This window comes from Brassica oleracea, chromosome C4 (assembly GCF_000695525.1).
Source record: "Brassica oleracea var. oleracea cultivar TO1000 chromosome C4, BOL, whole genome shotgun sequence".
Classification (NCBI taxonomy): Eukaryota; Viridiplantae; Streptophyta; class Magnoliopsida; order Brassicales; family Brassicaceae; genus Brassica; species Brassica oleracea.
This window is the reverse complement of record NC_027751.1, coordinates 27500183-27520734: the sequence shown is the minus strand read 5'-3', so window position 1 is coordinate 27520734 and position 20552 is coordinate 27500183. Positions and strand designations below refer to the sequence as shown.

Sequence of the window (20552 nt, the reverse complement as noted above, 5' to 3'; positions counted from 1 at the left end):
AGGATCTTTGGATCCCTTCGACGCCAGCTAGACCGGCTCGCGCCCGGGCCCCAGTAGTAAACCCAAGGATGACCGTAAGCAGTCTTATCAATCCTGTTTCCAAGGAGTGGGATGTTCGATTACTGGAAAATTATGTAGCTCAAGAGGATATCCCGATGATTCTGAGTTTGGCCATAAGCTCTACCCATCGACGTTATACATTTTGTTGGAGCTACACAAAGAACGGACAATATACTGTTAAGTCAGGATATTGGGTTGCTACAAATTTGATGAGAGATGAGGAGGATATAGAAGTTCTACAACCCAGTATTACAAAACTTCAAGCCTTTGCTTGGAAGGTGAATGTGCCACAAAAGATATGTCAACCTATATGGCAACTAATATCATGACAGGTAGCAGTGACGAGGAATCTGGTACGCCGTAATATGCGTTGTGATAATTATTGCCCAAGATGTGGAACGCCAGAAGAGACTGTTACTCATGATATCTTTGAGTGCCCACCGGCCTTACAAGCATGGGAACTATCATCAACGCCGTCGAGCTCTCAAATCTTTCCGGTATCTAGTATTTATGCTAATATGGACTATCTTTTTTGGAGAAAGAATGGTATTCTGCAGCCAGAGGATGATATAGATCCTTATCCTTGGATAATTTGGTACATCTGGAAAGCTAGGAACGATAAGTTTTTTAGAGGAATAGACAGAGATCCATTGGAACTAGTCAGGTATGCAGAGAGTGAGTGCCAAGCTTGGTACAATGCAAGAGACACTGTACCGGTCCCGCCCCATGCACAGACTGCTGAAGAAACACAAGCCTTAAGCTTGGGTAATATTTGTATGGTGGATGGTTCATGGACCTCCACCGCTCAGTATAGTGGAATGGGATGGGTTTGGAAGGATACAATGGGGAAGATTCAACTCATGGGGTCAAGGAACTTGAGGAGGCGGGAGACAGCTTTGCACTCAGAACTGGAAGCGTTACAATGGGCAATGGAGAGCATGATACAACACTTGACATGTCAGAGGTTTGGGACGGACTGCAAGAATCTGATTGCAATGATGGAACAGCCACAAGCTTGGCCCAACTTCTCAACAGAGCTGGAAATCATTCAAACTCTTCAGTTGTGTTTTTCGGACTTCAAGATCAGCTACTTTCCAAGGACGCAGAATGAGATTGCAGATTCGTTAGCTAGGGATGCACGTTCTTTTCATAGACCTTTATGTTTTATTGGTTGTTTTATTCCGGTCTGGCTTCCCAGACCAGCTCAAGTTTGAGTAATAGAATAGCCGTTTGCTGCAAAAAAAAAAAAAAATAGGAACAAATTTTATATATATCTTACTTACTCCTAATAAATAGCTTAGATACGTTGTCTTCTACAGGAACTAGATGAACAAATGAGAATCATAACTAGTCAAACCCACATGGAAGTTTTAGAGTGCAGATCACAAACAGAGGAGCAGAAGATGATGAGGTTATGAAACATGTTGGCGACATAAGCACATGCCTACATTGCTTTAGGAAAAAAGTGTGAAGCAATCACCAATAGCAAAATGCATGGTGGCATTCCCAAGCTCAAGCTTGACAACGGATTTGAAAATGGGAAGAAAAAACTGTGCGAATTCTTGAACCAGGACTCATTTGATATGACACAGGTATAAGGTTTTTGCGATACCAAGGCCTTGCCTGGTCTGTTGTTTGACCTTGTTCCTTCGCTATTCTCTTGCATTAACTTCAATTAACAGTTTCATACTTTCATTGTTTGGTATTACATACAATTTTATCATACCAATGTACATCACTTGACCAAACACAGTCTCGATTGTTGCGGCAGTAAAGAACTTTATACTAGTCATGTACTCATCATGTATATATCAAAAGAGTATCATGATAGAAATTCAAGGGAAAATAATGGTAATGAATCAAAATAATAATATCTCACATGCAACAGATTCTGATGCAGAAGGGAGCTGAATCATTTCAACCAAACAACAAACATTCATAGGGGTTTTAAAGTTCATTGAACTCAGTTGCCTATATTATACACTATTCGAAGGGAGGAGCTCAAATCGATTTTCAAGAGAAGCAACCTGGAACACAGATGCGTTGTACCAAATCAAATAAGCAGAGATCTTCAAAAACTAGCAACCGGACTTTGCAGCTGAGAGGAGGTGACTGTATTCAAAGGAAGTAGTCAGGTGTCCTTCGGGTCACATCTGGTTCTCCTCTCCTTGGGGCTGGTTCAAACTGTTTCACAATTTAGACTCTGTCAAGTCTTTTTTCCTTTCAGAGAGGCCAAAATGAAGATTTCTGGACGTACCTGAATGAAGGTGTGGTTCCTGCAGTCATCGACCTCAAGAATGGAGGCCATGTTTCCACAGCGATAGCAATAGTTTGGTGCACTGAAAATAGTAACCACCTTTTGCTCCTGTCAATGGGAACATATTTTTAACATAGTTAGCAAAGATTCTCGAGTTTTGGCTAGTCTACGCAAGGAAGAAGAGTTTAGTTGGCTTTACGTGTGCCCAGTTGAATCCATCCATAACCAGCTGATGTGCTCGAGCAATCAGTTTTAAGTTGTTACTGTGGTTGAATTGTTCGGAAATGTCCTACGAAAACAGAAATGAAAAAAAAAAAAAGTAAAGTCAATTACACACTTATCTGTAGCAAACAAAAAGGAGATTCAGGACAGCTTCTGAAACAGAGGCTACGTAATGCAATACCTGACCAAATGTATATCCGGCACCACGGGGAGAGATCCCCCAGCCACACCTGTCATCAGGATCAGACCATAATAAGTCGCACATCGGTCCTTCATGTGGAACTTCTTGAACTCGATCGAAGTTCCTAATGTTGTCAAGGGTCTCGATAGACGGTGACAGTCCACCGTGAAGGCAGAATATTTCCGACTCCACCTGGGAACAGGACATGACATGAGTTGGATTATTGTAACTATAACTCTTAACAACACCATCAATTCAATCATCACAGTTTTAATTAAAAGATCATACACTCTAGGCTCTAGATAGTGCAAGTAGCAAATGCAATTCATATCGTCATTCACGGCAATTCAGGATAGAAACCATCTACCAACTAAATACGCTAACACACGCACATGCATGTTCAAAAAAGACATTTTTGATGGAATCGGATATTGAGAGCGCTGAAGACAATGGGTCATCTATATTATATGAGTAAATAAAGTTGCAGTGTGATTTACATAGTACTAACCAAGGCTGTCAGTGGGAAATAATCAAAGAGGTCTGTGAAGATCTTCCAAACATTGGCATTGCCATACCTGCAAGTACAAAGAAGCTTTGTTAAGCAAATTTTAAACGAAAGGACCCAAAATATATTCCTAAAGGCGTAGAAGGAGAATTACATTGCTTTGATTAGCACTAACAAATAATTAAGGTATGAAAAAGATACGACTGAGAACAGTTACGGTGAGCAAAGCAAATATCAGAAACCAAAAGGACGTGTAGAGTACTTGTGAAAAAAGAAGCTTTATGCCATGGACAGAGTGAGTTAGTAGTTTATAGAACATAAGGATGTTGGAGACTCACTTTCGCAAGCATTCATCATAAAATCCATAAACTTGAGTAATCTGCGAAAAAAGTGAATGAAACCGTGAGTCAGATAAAAAGTTGGAGGACAGACAAAGTACAGCAAACAAAATTTAGGAAAACCTAAACTGACTTGTAAATGTATATAGCATAGTGCATAGACATGACCAACATTGTAATTACGAAAGCATCTCGTCTATGACAACACTGTATAACTCCGAAAGTGAACGTACAAGTAGAGACGAAGTTAGTTTACCTGACGACTTTCATGGTTTCCTCTAAGAATAGTGATTCGCTGAGGATACCGTACTTTCAAGCCGACTAACAGCTGGAAATCAAATTAAAAAGAAAGAAAGACTATTAGCATCGTAATCAAACAAACATACACAAACGTTAGGAAGAGAGACCAACCAGTATGGACACAGAATATCTGATCTAACAACATAACAAGACAAAAGATGTTTTCCTACTTCAAAGTCAGATAATTACCGTAACAGTTTCGACAGAATAATATCCACGGTCGACATAGTCTCCCATAAATAGATAGTTGGTATCAGGGCACTGCAAAAAAAAAAAAAAAAGCGTAAGATGAACATCTATCAGACAACAAATTAGAACCAGAAAAGAAACCTAAGCACTACTATTAGATATAACCCATGAGAGGCTCCAAATCATTCTGAGTATTCAGTGAGTATGCACACTTTGTACTACCCACCACCCAGAATAAATAAGTGCTAGAAAAGAAGGATACTGTAAAAAAAAAAAACTTGTATATTTGCGGCCATTAAGCATGTCAGCAAGTGTTATAGATCTTACCATTCCTCCAATACGGAAAAGCTCTGCAAGATCATGGAATTGTCCATGAATATCACCACAGATTGTTACTGGACTTTTGACAGGCTGCGTGCAAGGAAATGTATAAAATTAACTCTCTCTACTTAAACCAAACAAAATGAGTGAATTCAAAATGGTTACACAATCTACCGCATGGAAATTATATTCACCCCCAAGAGATGCAAGATCGATAGCTAACCTGAACGTTGCTTTCATCCATCAAAATCTCCTTAGCTTTCTCGCATAATGCTCTAACCTATACAAAACAAAAAAACAGTAGACATGATAAGTTACATCTTTCACCTCCTTTAATTCTTAATAAAGAGAAACACGACTAGCAGCAATATCCAGTATCAAAAACATAACAGTGAAATGTCAAAGTAGAGTGACCATTTTGACATAAGCAGCAAAAAGAAGATCATATACAGTAAAAAGACCTTACTTTTTTTACAGATATAGCTCGTATGATCTCCAGACTGTAACTTATCAACATGTAACCTCTCTCTATCGCATACCAGCAAACGCTATTCTCATTATTTTTTTAATCCTTTTACCCAATTAAAAAGTCAGTAATGCATCTAACTGATGAGATTTGATTTTGTTAACCACCTATCCAAAACGATAACTTTGATGTAAGTCAGGCAAACCCACAATACAAGGGAGAGCAAAGTGCAAGTGAATCACCTATCTTAAAATGATATGATAAAGTCCTTTTCTTTTTCGACCCACAAAACTGACGTGAATGAGAAAGTATACACATACGTCGACTGATCAGCCATCAATTAGGATAATCTCATACTCACGCAAGAAAAAGAAAACCTTTTTCATTTCCAACAAAAATCTGAGATCCAATCAACGATAGTCTCCACTACGAATCCAATTCAAACTACGAGAAATCTGTATAGGAAGAGAATTGGAGGCACCTGTTGCTCGGAGAGAGGCTTGCACTGCATGAGCTGAGAGATCTGCTCATCAAGATCGAGTGTTGCGTCCGTCGGAATCGAATTCGCGCCCATGTCTTCCTCTTCCTTCCTATAGTCGGATCGGGGAAAGCGATTAGTGGCAGGCCTAACCCTAAATTGGATGGATCCTGCGTTTTCTTCGATATGAGAGGGGGCGCGTGTGGGAAGAGGCGCGTGGTGGTTTCTACTAGCTTTCTCTCGAATTGACTTTAGTACCCTTACTCTTGAGCATCTATTTATGGAGGAAAGTCGTTAAACTTTTTTTCCTTATAGCATCTCTAATGGGGAATTCTTAAGGCGAGGTTCTTTACGGATATAATAAACCGTCTCTTAAGTTTTAATTAAAAAAACTAAGAGCCGGCTCTTAAATAATGCTATTATATTCCGTTAAGAACTTGACCCTAAAAACTCTCATTAAACATGTTCTTAGACCACCTCCATCAACAGGTTTTAAAAAGAGGTTATTAAAAAAAGGCAAAAAAAATAAATCAAAAATGGTTTAAAAATACAGAACCGGTTCTTAATATAGCATTTTTAGAATTGGTTAAAACCCCTTGCGTGTCCCTTTATTATTGGGTGTCTATGTCTCTCTTCTTCCTCAATGTTCTTTGTAGAATCAATTTCTCTTTTCCTCCTCCTTCGAGGTAACTCCGGATCCACCGAATACCACAGGCTTGTTCCCCCTTTTCCCTACTCCGTCGAACTCCGTCTCAGCTATTTCAACCGGTCTTCAATGGCTTCGAAACGCCAGCTTCACGACGGATCTCTCTGTCATCGACGCCGCAGCTTCCACAGCTCCTTCCCTATCCGAGTCTGGCAACGACAAGGCGGAGAAGAAGAGGGATAAAAAGAAGAAGAAGCGGAAGAGAGATTCTGATGAATACTATACATAGCCCACCAAGGATTATTAGTTGGATACTCGTCTTGATCCGGATAATCTTGCTTATGGCTCCATCTACAGCCTACAGGTACTTTTAACATCTCTGTTGGTGAGAGTGGTGATCGTCTCACTCGTGCCTCTAAGGTTCCTTCTTTCTTTCCAAGAATGCTAAAAATCAATTCTTTACGGTTTAGCATTTACTGAAAATAGGTTGTTAATGTCATTGCAACTGAATTAAACCGTTGAACTCTGTATTGAAATGGGCTGTTAAAGCATTGGACTTTGTTGTCTGAACGATGGTTTTGGGGTAATTGTGTAGGTGTTGGAACAGTGTAAGTTTTTCTGTGTTTTTCTTCCGGCTGAGACTTTTGTTCTTGGATCCAACCAGTGTAAGTTTTTGTTCTTCTTTCTTTTTGCTTGGAGAGTGTAGTTTTGTGGTTTTTATTAATATGAGTTGAGAATTTTATACGTATGCTTATGGGTACAGAGAACAACTCATCTCAGCATAGATTTGTTTTAATTCGGTTCCAAGTCATGTAAGCAGTAGAAGTTGTTGCTTTGCAATCTCTGAAATTGTCTTGTTGCTTTGTAGTCTGTATAATATGGGTCTGAGTTAGTTTGTTTGTGTCTGAGTTAGTTTGTTTCTCTTTATGCTGTTGCAGGTGGAGTAAAGACATGTGACAGCAGAAGCATGTGAGTCATAAAGCTTATGTTGGTATGTTTTAGTCACTCATAGATTTGTGTTCTGTTTATAAGAAATTAGGATTATAACTGATGCTTATGAGATGACACTCGTCTCTTTATCATGTGTTCTGCTTATTAGTCACTCAGACTTGTCTCTTTATCATAGATTTTGTGTTCTGTTCTTGCTTGTGTGTCAAGATAAACAAGTTGTGTACAATTAAAAGCTGATTTGGTTGAGACCATGAAAAAAAAAAAATTAAGAACTTCAAAGAAGTTCTCCCATTGGACCATGAAAAATTTAATTACACTAGCAAGGGTTCTAAACTTTTCAAATCACTAAATTAACTACTAAATTATTCATTAGAACCCTTAACAGGTTCTTACCATTGGAGTTGCTCTTATATCTTTGGTACAGTTGAATGAATAATTTATTATTTAATAATTTTTATTATTCAGCTATCTAAAATACAATCAAATCTATGGGAAAGAATGATATACATTTTCCTTTTCCACTATATATATATTCAAACTTTTTTTACTGCGTTTACATTTTTATCAAAAATAAATAAAGTAGTTCACAAATTTCATTTAAATTATTGAAATTAGAGGAAATAATAAAGTTATTTACATATTTGCATATGAAAAAAATAAAGTGAAATATATTTTGATATAAAATTAATTAAACTGATATAAAATTTGAGACACAATTAATTTATCATAATTATCTTCTTTTTTGATTAAGTGCCAATATCTGTTGTTACAACATTATATAGGAAACCAGGACAAGAACTAAAAAAAAAAGACACCATTGATATGGAGAGTATAATACCATTCCTTTGCCAATAAGTCAGCACTTTTATTTCCTGATCTTTTTGGTGCCCAAATTGAACCTGAGCAAAACGGTTCTTCCACTGATGTATAGAATCTCTGAGCATAGGTAAACGCACATCCCTTTTGATTGATTAGGGGCAAGTTGTCACCCTCATAAATAACTCGTATACCCAAGAGACCAGCAACATAACACTGCATGGCCCACATCAATGCCGGACATTCAGCTTCAATAGGAGAGCTCCTTCCTTTGAATTTCCCTCCCCATGCCACTCTGTTGAAAAATACCCAAATGATTCCGTACTATCCAACCCATACCAGAGGGTGATCTACATATCTTTTTTAAACATATGTTTATACCTCAAAATATAAATTTAAATGTTTTCAAATAAGATGCTTAAAATAAAAAATAAAACAAGCTGTGAAGGTGAACATGTAATGTTTCTCGCGTCGGTGTCCGATCCAAAAAAGAAAAAGCAAAGTTAAGGCTTTTCTTGACTACCATTGACTTTGAGTTCTACCTTTCGTCTCCATTCGATTCCCTCTGCCGAGTTTGAGGTTCTCCTCTTGCTTTTCACGGTTAAGAAAGTTTCAAGCTTTTTCTGGATTTTAGGACTTCCACAACCAAAATTTTCAGCTATGAGTGCATCATGGGCAGATGCTGCTGACTCAGACCGTGAAGTGAATCCCTTTGGAGGCGATGCTAATCAGGAGAACACTAGCATTGACTTTGACGACTACGAAGATACTCCCATTGAGACCAGTGGGGAAGACGTGCCTCCTCCCGTTCACGCATTTGCAGACATAGATCTCGGGGAGGCGTTGAATCTCAACATCAGGAGGTGCAAGTACGTGACGCCAACGCCAATACAGCGTCACGCCATCCCTATACTGCTTGCCGGAATGGATTTGATGGCTTGTGCTCAGACAGGGTCTGGTAAAACGGCTGCGTTTTGCTTTCCGATCATTAGTGGAATCATGAGAGATCAGCATGGGGAGAGACCTCTTGGTTCGCGGACTGTTTATCCTCTTGCACTCATCCTCTCACCATCAAGGGAGCTAGCAAGCCAGGTAACATTGATAATCTACTCGTTCCCGGCTTCCCGCATAGTGAAACAATCTTTGGGTCTCATTGGTGACCATCCTAAGAACACAAAAAAATGAATGATTAGGAAAAAGAACAAATTTGTTTTATTTACTCTACAATAAAATGAATGAAAACTGAAAACTATATAAATCTTATATATTAAAATAGAAATCACAATTTTGATTCATGTGTGATTTTTTAAAAAATAGACCTAATAGACTTATTTATAGAAAATCATGTTACATTTAATCTCTAATCTTATCATTTAAATTTTGGGCATACTAGAAATTTTTATTGGGCTATCAATAATTGAATTTAAACAATAGATGATCCATTATATTTATAGATAGTGTAAATCAAATAGATATAATTTAATGTTGTAATACTATACCTTCATATGTTAATTATTTAAATATTTGTTGATGTTAAATTTTAAAATTATAAAGAGTTTTTTTAAATAACAAAAATCATATTATCTAACAATGATTAATCTTTACTACCTTTAAACCAATGAAAACAAATTTTCAACTATATAGTTTATTTTAAACATTAAACAAAAACTAAATGTTTAATTATTTAGTCGATAATATAAATCTATGAAGAAAAAAGTTTAATTTTTTAAAAACTTTCTAAATTTGTGAAATGTTACAATATCTTTGAATATGACAATAAAACAATATTTTACTAATCTTTATATATAGTTACGATTTTAATAAAATAATCCCCAAAAATATATATATAGAAGAAGATACATATACATGTGAAAGTTTGAAACAATCTATTCAATAGAAAAAATATACCGTAAACTTATTTTGTTTTAAAAATTGATAGACACATATATTATAATATATACCAATTTAGAATTGAAAACAAAATGTTTATATAAAAATAAATGAAAACAAAAATCTGTGCGGGTCGAGATCTAGTGATAAATTATTTTAGAAATGTTAGGGAATGTAATGCAACTTTATTCTTTTGGTAGCCAGTTAAACCCTTTGTGTATTTACAATAGACACACATTTCTCATTATGTGGTTTTCTTTGGTAGATACATGATAAAGCCAAAAAATTCTCCTACCAAACTGGTGTGAAGGTTGTTGTTGCTTATGGAGGAACACCTATTGACCAGCAGGTAATTATCCTACACAGATAGTTTTTTTGTTTCTTGGTTTTCTTGCTTTGTCTGGTTTATGTGAGTAGCAGCTTATGGCTTACTGATTTGGGGTTTGCTCTAGCTCTTTTCTTACAAACTTCGGAGTTATTCCTGGTTCCAGGTGTTAGTCACATCAATTTTTCAAGCTTCATTGATTTGTTTGATCTCATCTTCTCTTGGTTGTACAGCTCATGGAACTGGAGAAGGGAGTTGATATCCTTGTGGCAACACCTGGCCGGTTAAATGAATTGCTAGAGAGAGCTACAGTCACAATGCAGATGATTAAGTTTTTAGCTCTTGATGAAGCGGACAGGATGATGGACATGGGGTTTGAACCACAAATTAGAAAGATTGTTGAACAGATGGACATGCCTCCACGTGGGGTCAGACAGACAATGTTGTTTAGTGCCACGTTTCCAAGGTGGTTTTACTTAGACTCCAGGAAACACCCTTTTCTTTCTCAATTAAATTATAGTAAAGAGCTTAATCTTTCAGAGGATAATAGTTTTCTTACCCAAATCATGATGGTTGAAAGGCGTTATCAGTGTTATAGTCTGCACAAAAATGTTTGGTTTTTAACTTTTCAATTTTCTTGTACAGAGACTAGCATCTGATTTCCTGTCAAACTACATATTCTTGGCTGTGGGAATGGTTGGTTCAAGCCCTGATTTAATCACCCTAAAGGTTGAGTATGTCCATGATTCTGACAAGAGAAGCCATCTCATGGCCTTGCTACACGCTCAGAGAGAGAATGGCACCGGGGACGAGGTAGTAACTGTTGTTTACTTATCCAAGGCTTTATTATGGATCATGATTCTTCACACTCTGACCTATGCTCGCTTTTCATCTCTTTGAAAATACACAGAAGTCATTGACATTGGTCTTTGTGGAGACAAAGACAGGAGCTGACAGTTTGGAAAATTGGTTGTGCATGAATGAGTTTCCAGCAACCTCCATTCACGGCGATAAAACACAACAGGTTCGTTTGATTGATAGAAGTCTTCAATGTTAATGTGAACATCAAACCATGCTATTATTGGGTGTCCTCCCACTTTTGATACTTGAGATTGTACTGTGAGTGTTTGGGAAAGTGATTCACTGTTCTTGCAGCCAAGATATCGTCAAGTGAAGCATATCAATCTCGAGTTCTCTCAGGGTATTGAAGGCAATCATCTTCAACTTGTGAAAAGCCAGGTAATTACATCTGGCTACTTGTATCTTTCTACCTGTTTTGGTTACTCACTGGATGATGTATGAACATTTCAGTGTCAGAATGCTCTTTTAAGCTTAAAATGCTTGAATCTGAATGGGTGCCAAAAGATATCTGACGGTGGAATCGAAGCTATAACTAGCATATGTCCCAATCTAAAAGCTATCTCTATCTACTGGAATGTGAGGTAACATTTATGTCACACTTCTTGATTTTATTTTATTTTTACCTTATCAGAGGAGCCTAATTCTAGGATTATTTTCACAGGGTGACTGATGATTGCATTAGACATCTAGTGAACAATTGCAGAACCATCATTGATTTGAACCTAAGTGGCTGCAAGGTATCTTGATCTTTATTCTTAGGAGTTTTATTTGTGATTAGTAGCTGTAATTATGGCAATGTTTTTTTCACATGTGTGCACTAATTGCTGCAGAGTATAACCGACAAAGGTATGCAGCTAGTAGCTGAAAGTTATCAAGACTTGGAGTCACTGAATATCACTAGGTAAGTAAAATGTTGGTTATTTTATGGTGATGGATAATCCATAACATTGCTAGATGGAAGTTTATTTGTAAGGCTACATTGTTATTTGAATACTTGTGTTGTGGTGTTTGGTCTTGTTGTTTATGACGTTGTCAGGTGTGTTAAGATCACATATGATGGATTACTTCATGTGCTACATAAGTGTTCTACTCTCCAGACCTTAAACCTCTATGCTCTTTCAGGGTATTACAAAAAGCATATTTCATTTTTTTTTACTCTGGCTGTATTGAAATTCTAGCTGTTGTAAGTTCTGGAATTGATCTTGCAATTTTTGTAGATTCATAGACAAAGCCTACAAGAAGATATCACTTTTGGCTGATCTAAGGTTCTTAGATTTATGTGGTGCTCAGGTAAAAGCTGGTGCAGTACATTAGTTATGGTTTTCTTATCTTCTATAGGATCTGTAACTAAGAGTGCAACTTTGGTTTTCAGAATTTATTTGATGAGGGGCTTACTCATATGGCTAAGTGCATCAAGCTAGAGTCTCTCAACTTGACATGGTAAGCCAAGTCTCCACTTACAAGAAAGATGACGATAATAAAGATGCATCTTCATCATAGCAAATGCATCTAAACATGTGGCAGGTGTGTGCAGATCACAGATTCAGGGGTTATTACAATTGCTAATAGTTGTACCTCTCTAGAATTTCTCAGGTACTAAATCCAATTCTAGAACTTTTTGCTTTATATTCTTTATGATTCTTTTTTGCTGACAACCGTTTAATGAAAACAAAAACAAAATTGCAGCTTGTTTGGAATAGTTGGTGTGACTGATAGATGTCTGGAGACTCTCTCGCAGACCTGCTCTGCCACACTCACCACTCTTGATGTCAATGGCTGCATCGGTATTAAGGTGTGTATTATGGAGACTTGACACTTTTTCTTTAACCTAATGTTAACGGCATGATTAATTATGCAGAGACGAAGCCGTGAAGAGTTGCTTCAGATGTTTCCTCGTCTGACATGCTTCAAAGTACACAGCTAATTTGCTTTAACTCCAGAACCTTCAACAATATTTAGCCCCGTTCTAAAGGCAAGTGGCTCCATAACGAGGATTATATTCAGTTATATTACATACGATCACATATTAGATAGATTCATCAGATGCTGTGTTTCAATATGTTTTATTTAACAAGCCATGGTACATCCACAACTGATAGATATGAATCTTATAGCGGTTTTGGTTGTATTTATTAACTTTCATAACAAAGGATTACACTAAGTATACTGAGAAAGCTCCAGCCATCATTAGTCCAAATTGCTTCTTATCTCTTCCTTTAACGCTTGAACTTGTGGATACAGCTGCAATATTTTTTAGTTTGTTCCAGTTCCAAGAAACAGGATGAATAATGTTTGCACAAGCATAAATAAAATTGTAAAACAAGTAATATTAGTTAGTACCTTTGTGTCCAACATTCTGAGAGGATTCAGTGAATTGCTTAAAAATCTTAGCCGCTACTGAATCTGGAGGCAAATGTAGAAGCTCTTTTGCAACAAAATATAAAATTATGAGAGTAGTCTAATTTTGTGACAGTGTGTAGCTGTTAAATTGTAAGAGATTTATCACCTGGGCATTGTGAAATATTTGCAGGGACATGACAAGTGGAAGGGAGGCTCATTGCACGGTTGGCATCAACTTTGAACCCTAAACCAGGATCATCCCTGTCTTTGACAAGAGTGCAGAGACATCTTTTTGTCTGGCCTTTGTCTAATTTTTCTTTGAGTGTGGTGCAACATGTTGAGTCTGGAGCTTTAGCTTTGTTAGTGACAAAAGGAAGACAAGAGTAGAGATCAGACATGGAATCTTGACACCCTTTTATGTCCTGAATCAAATCTGATCTCACACCAAGAAACATTATTGCTATTGTTATGCATAGAGCCAGCATTTGTTGATTTTGATTGTAAGCCATGATATCTAACCACCAGTTTATGAAACAATGAACTCTATATGCCTTTTTATAAACTTATCTACAGACTTCTTTCTCGTTCACATAGTCTTAATTTTGCAAGAAACTTTGTTTAAAATGTTTAAATAATGTACTAGTTGACATGTCTCATGTCTGAATTGAAATTTTGAGTTCTGAATCTTTTGCAATTATTGGAGGGCTACATAAAAATATGAAAGTTGTTCACAGTCCGTTTTCACAATCTCTGCAAGTTATCCACAAGGGAAAGAGTGTAGAACACTGACATTAAAGGATTTGTGTGCACAGACAAGAGTATCATGGAAGAAAGAATCTAAAATTTACATTGTTACAAAGACGAGCCATGGAAGAAAAAAATCTACATGCAACAGAAAAATGGAAGGATACATAAAATTGTCAAATTGTTCACTGGTCGACCATTGTTTTCAAGAATTCTCTCGTCTTACACAGCATCTATAAGTTAAGATCTAAAACCATATTTTTATTAAAAATGGAAAGGATACATGAGAGCAACAAGGGGTATCTATAAAACTGATCAAAATGAGAAGAACAAAAGGTATAGACAAAACAACACAGAGGAGGTCATCATTAAAGAATGACCCAACTTCAGAACATGATCTGCCTCTAGTATCAGAACCACTTCCGACCTTTGTGTCCTCTCTATGACATATTTTTGGCAGGGGTTTGTCTAAAGAGTTCTTGTCATAACCTGATTAAAAAAAACCAGAAACAAACAAACAAAAACCTATCTTCTGTAAAGCGAATTTGGGATGGATAGAAGGTAGTGAAAGAGCGGTTAGCGTCTGGTTCTAGGCATGCATCGAAACTCAGCCAAGAGTGCAATGTGATTAGAAGACCATTCAGGTGAAGGAAGAGCTGTATCTTTTCTCAATCCATCTTCGTCCAGTAACTCCAATAAAGATTCCACCATTAAAGTATCCGCTGAAAACCAAAAAAAAAAAAAACAAAGTTATTTTCTGGTGTAGTCGGAACAAGGAGAGGTAGTTAAAAAAAATATGGTGAAACCTGTATAAAATATATAGTCATGAGTGCCAATGAACTCCCTTGTACAATTAGTAAACAAAGGCTCGTTTGTATTAAGATCCATTCTCCTTCTGTGCTGCTCCAATCCAAGTCCCATCACCGGTCTCACAAACGATGAGTAAGCGCTCACCTGAAAAAGCAAAACTCTCTCATCAAAGTTCGGCAAACAAAAAAGGGCAAAACCGAAGAAGAAGAAGAAGAAGAAGATAAAGTTACCAAAGGTAGCTGATGAGTCAGTTTAGTATGAGGACGCAGGATATTAAGGGGATCAACCATTAAGTCTGGATGTAGTGGATCAACTTTCCCCATTACAAGAAGTGTATGAGGAGCACTGCAATCAAAAAAATTCAGAGCTTTAGCTTTTTCTAACACCAAAGAGAGTATTGAAATTTGATAATATCAAGTCAGAAGAATTAAACAAAAACCTTCCGGGAAGAGTATTGAAGTCTCCACATACAAGCATAGGGATATCAGCACTAGCAGCTATTTTTTCTAGCCCCTTTAATAAAGTATGAACCTACAAAACTCAAAAGAATAAAAAAAAAACATAACAATGAGGTGAATACTAATTCTCTCGAGGTCAATGAAACTTAAGATAGAGATAGAGAGAGATGCACATACCTGCCAGAGCTTCACGTCCTTTAGTTCTTGTTGAACATTAACATGTGTGTTTGCCTACACTCCAACAAGTTACAGCAACAAAATGAGAACATCTTCTCAACAAACAATTGAATGAGAAGAAAAAGAGGGAAACTCTACCACACAGATAAGCTGGCGTTTCCCTGAAGGATCAGTAGGTTGATTACCAAACTTCGATTCAAGAACAACTATCAACGCAATGTTATCCTACAGCATAACAATCAGTCATCACAAGAATCAGTCATGTACAAAACTAACTCTCTGACAATCAGCTATAAGCATGCCAAAAACTACCTTCACAAGTCGGTTTAAAGCAGTTCTCTTCTGCGTATGAGGGATTATAGCCTCAGTCAAAGACTGAGCAGCCTTATTGAACTCAACCTAGATTAACAGTCCCATGAATTAGCATTGAAAATATAAAATAGATAAGAGCAGGTATGCATATAGAACAGATACAAACATCATATTTTTTGACATGTGAAAATCTATCCCGTCTGAAAAATGTTGCACATCCGTCAATTGCACTTGTACTTCCGCTTAGAACCTAGCAACGTGTAAGATAAGGTTAAGAGACTTTCCAACATAAGAAGAAGGGAGTGTGTAGAATCATTACTGAGCCAACCTCATTAGTCTTCCTCTTGTAGAGAGCTTGATACCCATGTTTATCCAACTCCGGTGCAAAAATTTCGTGGAAATGATCACTTTGTACCTGCCCCATAAGGGAATATAAGAATGAACATTTTTTTCATTTATAACCACACTTAAACTAGTGTCCATACAATAAAAACCAGTTGTTCTAAAAATCGGTCTAGGCGCCTGCCTAAGCATCCACTTAATACAAATCTAACCTAAACGAAACGATTTTTTCTTTACCGGTCTAGGTGCTAAAAAATCGGTTTAGGCACCTGCATAATCAATAATCTCATATAAAATGCCTAAATACCGCCTGACAATTTCTTGAACATTGATAAAGTCGGTTTAGGCACCTGCATAATCAATAATCCCCTATAATAAAACACCTAACTACCGCCTAGCGATTTCTTGAACATTATTGATAAAAACATACCTCTTGCAGGCAAACTACATCAGCACGATAACCAACAATCTCCCTCAACAGATTCTGTCTTCGGTACGGCCAAGAAAGAGCCCAAGGAGGGCAGTAACTGTAAAGGTCGCTACTTGCAGAAGTATCAGACAAAATATTATAAGAAAGCACAGTGAACGATCCCGCACTCTGAATCCGACCATCTTGATCTAAGTGACCCATCACATCAGCTCCATTTACAGGGATAAGCCTACGAGGACTCGGGGAAGGCGCAGGGATCACACGTGATGTCAAAATTGTACTAGGATGTCCCACAAACTGTTTAGTCTCTGCATTAGCCACAAAACACTCGAATTTCAACACGTAGCCAATGTCATCAGCGGTCGGTGTGTACGTTTTGCAACCCCCGACCTCGATTAGCGTCTCTCCTCCGTTCTTCTGCGTGATGCTAGAAGGATAGAACGGCGTGGGGCCGTTATTGGCGAGGGTGAGATTCGACATTGAGCCGGACAAGGTACTGGCGAGAACACCGGAGCCTGTGCTGTTAAACCGAGTTAGCTCATCTTCCTCGTTTCCGTTCTCTGCAGCTGCTCGCTCGTGCAAAGTCTTGTGGTGCTGCCAGGCGTCTGTGAAGCATTTGGGAGAGCAGTGGTAGCTTTTTGCGACGAGGGCTCTACGCTTTGAGCAGAATACACATTGTAAGGTGGCTTGTTCCGTTGGATGCACACTGCAAATGGTTACTTTCTTATCGCTCTGTACTCTATACCTACAAGGAAAAGGAAGAAAGAATGAAACTTCAAGACAAGACCAGAAGTACAACCATAGTCGATGTTGCTTTTTCCACAATTGCAATTCTCTTAACGACCTAAATCCGAAAGAGTGAAACTTTAATACAAGAACAGAAGTAAAACCATAGCCTGTCTCTTTCTTACAACCCCAAACCAATTAGCAATTCTCTTAACGACCCAAATCATAAATCTCTGAACTTGAGTCCAGAGTTTCATTCTTACTCTGAACTTGAGACCAAAGTTTCGAACTTTGAGTAAGAACGAAACTTTAAGACAAGAACAGAAGTAAAATCATAGTTCCTGTCTCTTTCTTACAATCCCCAAACCAATTAGCAATTCTCTTAACGCCCCAAATCATAAATCTCTGAACTTTAGACCAACGTCTCAAAAGTAAGAATGAAACTTTAGGACTTTTAAGACAAGAACAAATGTAAAACCATTGTTGCTGTCTCTTTCTTACAATCCCCAAACCAATTAGCAAATTCTATCAACGACCCAAATCATAAATCTCAGAACTTTAGACCAAAGTCTCAAACTTTTTGAGTAAATCTCTCGACTTTAGATCAGAGTTTCAAACTTTAAGTAAATCCCACAAGCAATCAGACAAAACCCACAAGCCACGACCGAGAAAGTTTCAAACTTTACCATCTGTATCTCAAGAAGTAGCCATCGAGAGGAGCTGACTCAGGGACATCATCAGTGGCGGCGGTCTTATCAGGGCGGCGAACAAGGACGTAAGGAGTTAACTCACAGCCCACAATAGGAATCTCGGAAGGGAGGTGCACGCGGATCACGCTTAGCATTGCTTTTGTCGAACACAATCGAAGCAGAGAATCGAAAAAAGAGGTTGACGAAGAAAGGGAGATGAAATAGAGTCGAGGGTAGGCTGATCCACCATTTACTTTCACACCTAAAAACCCGTCACGACCAAACTCTCCGAAAACCTAGATACAGTTTTTATTTGTCTCCTCTCGGAACTTTAGTAACCCAACTTGGATCTGACAAAGGGAAAAAAAAATCTGGAATCGAGCAAATCTTTAATTTGTAGAATTGAGATGTGGATGGGTCTTTGAGAAAAGTTCGAGGATCGATTCTAGGGCTGAACAAAAAAACCCGGATCCGAAAAGCAGAACCGAATCCGATCCGAAAAAATAGTATCGAATCCGAACCGAAATTGATTAAATATTCGAATGGGTTCAAAATTTTGGTATTTAGATAACCGAAGCCGAACCCGATCCGAACCGAAGTATTTCGGATACCCGATTATATCCGAAATTGATTTATATATCTATATATATTAATTATTTTTAGATTTAATATATATTAAAAGCATCAAAATATATAAGATACTTTTAACCTATCCAAAATACTTATAAATATATACAAATAGTTAAAAGTAACATGTCTAAAATAGCTAAAGTATACTCAAAATACCAACAATGCTTATTGATTCTCAATTCAAATATTCAAACCAAACCAATTTATATGTTAAATTTAGTTACTTTGACATATGTTATTCAAATTTATATGTAATATATTGTTTTGTTTATAGATTTTGAGAAATTTAAAGTATATAATGAATTTTAAAAATTTTAAAATAATTTAAATGGGTTATCCGAACCCGAACCGAACCCGCAAAGATCCGAACCGAACCCGAACAGAAATTTAGAAATACCCGAATGGGACTAAAATCTTTAAACCCGAAAATCCGAAAACCGAATAGATCCGAATCGAACCTGAATGGGTACCCGAACGCCCACTCCTAATCGATTCTTACGTTGATAAATGATACAAAGGATTTCGTTTTTACTTTTTTGTTCACAGTGGGATCAATCTTTTTTTTTTTTTACGTCAGTGGGATCAATCTTGAAGTATAAAAAAGTACATATTAGCTTTAGGACTTCAGACCAAACAAAAAAAAAATCATTTTGTTGATTTACAAAAATTTAGAAATTTCAAAACAATTCGGTTTTGGGCTAAAAGATTGAACGCAAACCGGTTTCTTATTTTTTTTGTTTCTAAAAAAAGTCAATTTCAAGAAAAAATAAATAATCCACAGCTAAATCATTAATAAGCTAAGTAAATCAAATATTTAATTATTTGTGTAGTGCTAAAACCACTTCTTCTCCTAAAGATGTATGTGGTGTTATTCAATCGTGTATTTTAATAAAGTTTAAATCTAAACATAATATATTGTTATTCGAATGATGATTACAAATTCTATTTTAAAATCTAGTGTTAATCAATGAATGATTTAAATCTAGTTTTTAAAATCTAGTGTTATTCAACTTTTAAAGATTTTAAAATTATTTGTATTTTTGATTGATTTCAAATAAATTTTTATAGAGCTTCATGAATAAATGATTATACCCAAAATCTAATACATAATGCAGAGATTCTAGAATCCATCAATTTAAACTATCTTAAAATTTTAAAATTTACTATATTACAAAACATTAATAATTGATTTTAAATCACAATTGATAACACCCCCGTATTATTTTAGATAATCTCCAACTTATCGTTATACTTCTTCTCAAATATAAAAACTAATATATATAGATAAGTTTTGTTCTAATTCTTATCTTTACAATGTATCGATGTTACTTTTGAAGAAAACTATAGATGAATGTTGTTTAGGGAAATGGATTGGAAATTATCTCAAAGATCAAAGCGTCAAAATCTGCTCACGGTGGACGAGTTAGATTCTTCCAGCACCATCACCTCTTCTAATTCATCATTGCGGTGGTGATTCCTCATCGCCATCAAGGATTCTATCGGGTTGATAATATGTATCTTGCGATCGAAATGATTGGGTTGAGGCTTCATTGGTGGCTTCTAATCTCGTGGAAGGTAACCGTGGTCATTTCAATGTGCGTCACGCTATTGGTCATGTTGAGCTAGTCGGCCAGTTTGCAATCATTTTGCGTCGTCGCGTCTACTGTAGGAATGGAGCCGCTAATATATTTTGTTTTTACTACGTTTTCTTAATAATTTTACTTCCCGGCTTAAATATATGTAATTCATCATATATGTACTTCATCCGCTATTTTACCACAAGTTTTTGTTATTGAATTTTTCAATTTTCATTAAAAACATTTTCAAAAAAAAATAACGACCAAAACATATATAACTAGGTTTTTACGGATTTAACATCCCTTCCGTTGGGGCGTTGGACTCCTTTCGGGGGGATAATTGGGAATGTGGCTGCCCAGATACCAAAGTTATCAAAAAAAAAAAAAAAAAAAAAAGTAAGTCTTACGTAAAAAGGTTATCTTATGATTTGGTTTCGTTAATTTTGCAAGCATTAAAAATTCATATCAGTGCATGGATCTTAACCAACCTTCGTGCACTGCTTTTAGTTTT

At 36.8% G+C, this 20552-nt stretch overlaps 4 protein-coding genes across 4 annotated transcripts; 1 reads left to right on the top strand and 3 right to left on the bottom strand.

The window, feature by feature from the left end:
- Positions 1-1869: 1869 nt before the first annotated feature.
- On the bottom strand, positions 1870-5549 carry LOC106336795 (serine/threonine-protein phosphatase PP2A-3 catalytic subunit). The gene is made up of 11 exons (XM_013775735.1): positions 5321-5549; positions 4597-4653; positions 4380-4463; positions 4053-4124; positions 3820-3891; positions 3564-3604; positions 3229-3295; positions 2721-2912; positions 2517-2606; positions 2318-2425; positions 1870-2244 (listed from the first exon to the last, which is right to left on the bottom strand). The coding sequence occupies exons 1-11, from the start codon at positions 5411-5413 to the stop codon at positions 2179-2181; spliced, it is 942 nt and encodes a 313-aa protein (XP_013631189.1). The 5' UTR covers positions 5414-5549; the 3' UTR covers positions 1870-2178.
- A 2841-nt stretch (positions 5550-8390) lies between these two features.
- LOC106338544 (DEAD-box ATP-dependent RNA helicase 11-like) lies at positions 8391-13513 on the top strand. The gene is made up of 16 exons (XM_013777499.1): positions 8391-8822; positions 9886-9969; positions 10179-10412; positions 10582-10758; positions 10856-10997; positions 11057-11184; positions 11257-11387; positions 11468-11543; positions 11637-11707; positions 11843-11929; positions 12024-12096; positions 12179-12246; positions 12331-12399; positions 12493-12598; positions 12665-12778; positions 13337-13513. Exons 1-15 carry the CDS (start codon positions 8391-8393, stop codon positions 12728-12730), a joined length of 1944 nt encoding a protein of 647 aa, XP_013632953.1. The 3' UTR covers positions 12731-12778; positions 13337-13513.
- On the bottom strand, positions 12784-13708 carry LOC106340041 (protein YLS3). The gene is made up of 3 exons (XM_013778910.1): positions 13313-13708; positions 13147-13230; positions 12784-13047 (listed from the first exon to the last, which is right to left on the bottom strand). Exons 1-3 carry the CDS (start codon positions 13653-13655, stop codon positions 12959-12961), a joined length of 516 nt encoding a protein of 171 aa, XP_013634364.1. The 5' UTR covers positions 13656-13708; the 3' UTR covers positions 12784-12958.
- Positions 13709-14130: 422 nt separating this feature from the next.
- LOC106342810 (carbon catabolite repressor protein 4 homolog 2) lies at positions 14131-18289 on the bottom strand. Its single transcript, XM_013781845.1, has 11 exons — positions 17832-18289; positions 16420-17164; positions 15976-16062; positions 15814-15897; positions 15648-15734; positions 15474-15560; positions 15336-15389; positions 15140-15231; positions 14931-15045; positions 14697-14844; positions 14131-14612 (listed from the first exon to the last, which is right to left on the bottom strand). The coding sequence occupies exons 1-11, from the start codon at positions 17987-17989 to the stop codon at positions 14467-14469; spliced, it is 1803 nt and encodes a 600-aa protein (XP_013637299.1). The 5' UTR covers positions 17990-18289; the 3' UTR covers positions 14131-14466.
- Positions 18290-20552: the final 2263 nt, after the last annotated feature.

Bases quoted from the DNA above. Each gene is read 5' to 3' on its own strand.
- LOC106338544 (XM_013777499.1), top strand. From the start codon at position 8,391: ATGAGTGCATCATGGGCAGATGCTGCTGACTCAGACCGTGAAGTGAAT. The intron at 10,759-10,855 runs GTAGTAACTGTT...GAAAATACACAG, and splicing joins AGAATGGCACCGGGGACGAG to AAGTCATTGACATTGGTCTT. The intron at 11,930-12,023 runs GTATTACAAAAA...CAATTTTTGTAG, and splicing joins AACCTCTATGCTCTTTCAGG to ATTCATAGACAAAGCCTACA.
- LOC106340041 (XM_013778910.1), bottom strand. From the start codon at position 13,655: ATGGCTTACAATCAAAATCAACAAATGCTGGCTCTATGCATAACAATA. The intron at 13,231-13,312 runs GTGATAAATCTC...TTGTTGCAAAAG, and splicing joins AAATATTTCACAATGCCCAG to AGCTTCTACATTTGCCTCCA. The intron at 13,048-13,146 runs GTACTAACTAAT...AAAATATTGCAG, and splicing joins TCAGAATGTTGGACACAAAG to CTGTATCCACAAGTTCAAGC.
- LOC106336795 (XM_013775735.1), bottom strand. From the start codon at position 5,413: ATGGGCGCGAATTCGATTCCGACGGACGCAACACTCGATCTTGATGAG. The intron at 4,654-5,320 runs GTGCCTCCAATT...TGTTTTGTATAG, and splicing joins AGCCTCTCTCCGAGCAACAG to GTTAGAGCATTATGCGAGAA. The intron at 2,245-2,317 runs GTACGTCCAGAA...ATTGTGAAACAG, and splicing joins GGAACCACACCTTCATTCAG to TTTGAACCAGCCCCAAGGAG.
- LOC106342810 (XM_013781845.1), bottom strand. From the start codon at position 17,989: ATGCTAAGCGTGATCCGCGTGCACCTCCCTTCCGAGATTCCTATTGTG. The intron at 17,165-17,831 runs GTAAAGTTTGAA...TTTTCCTTGTAG, and splicing joins TACTTCTTGAGATACAGATG to GTATAGAGTACAGAGCGATA. The intron at 15,898-15,975 runs GTTGGCTCAGTA...ACACGTTGCTAG, and splicing joins ACAAGAGGAAGACTAATGAG to GTTCTAAGCGGAAGTACAAG.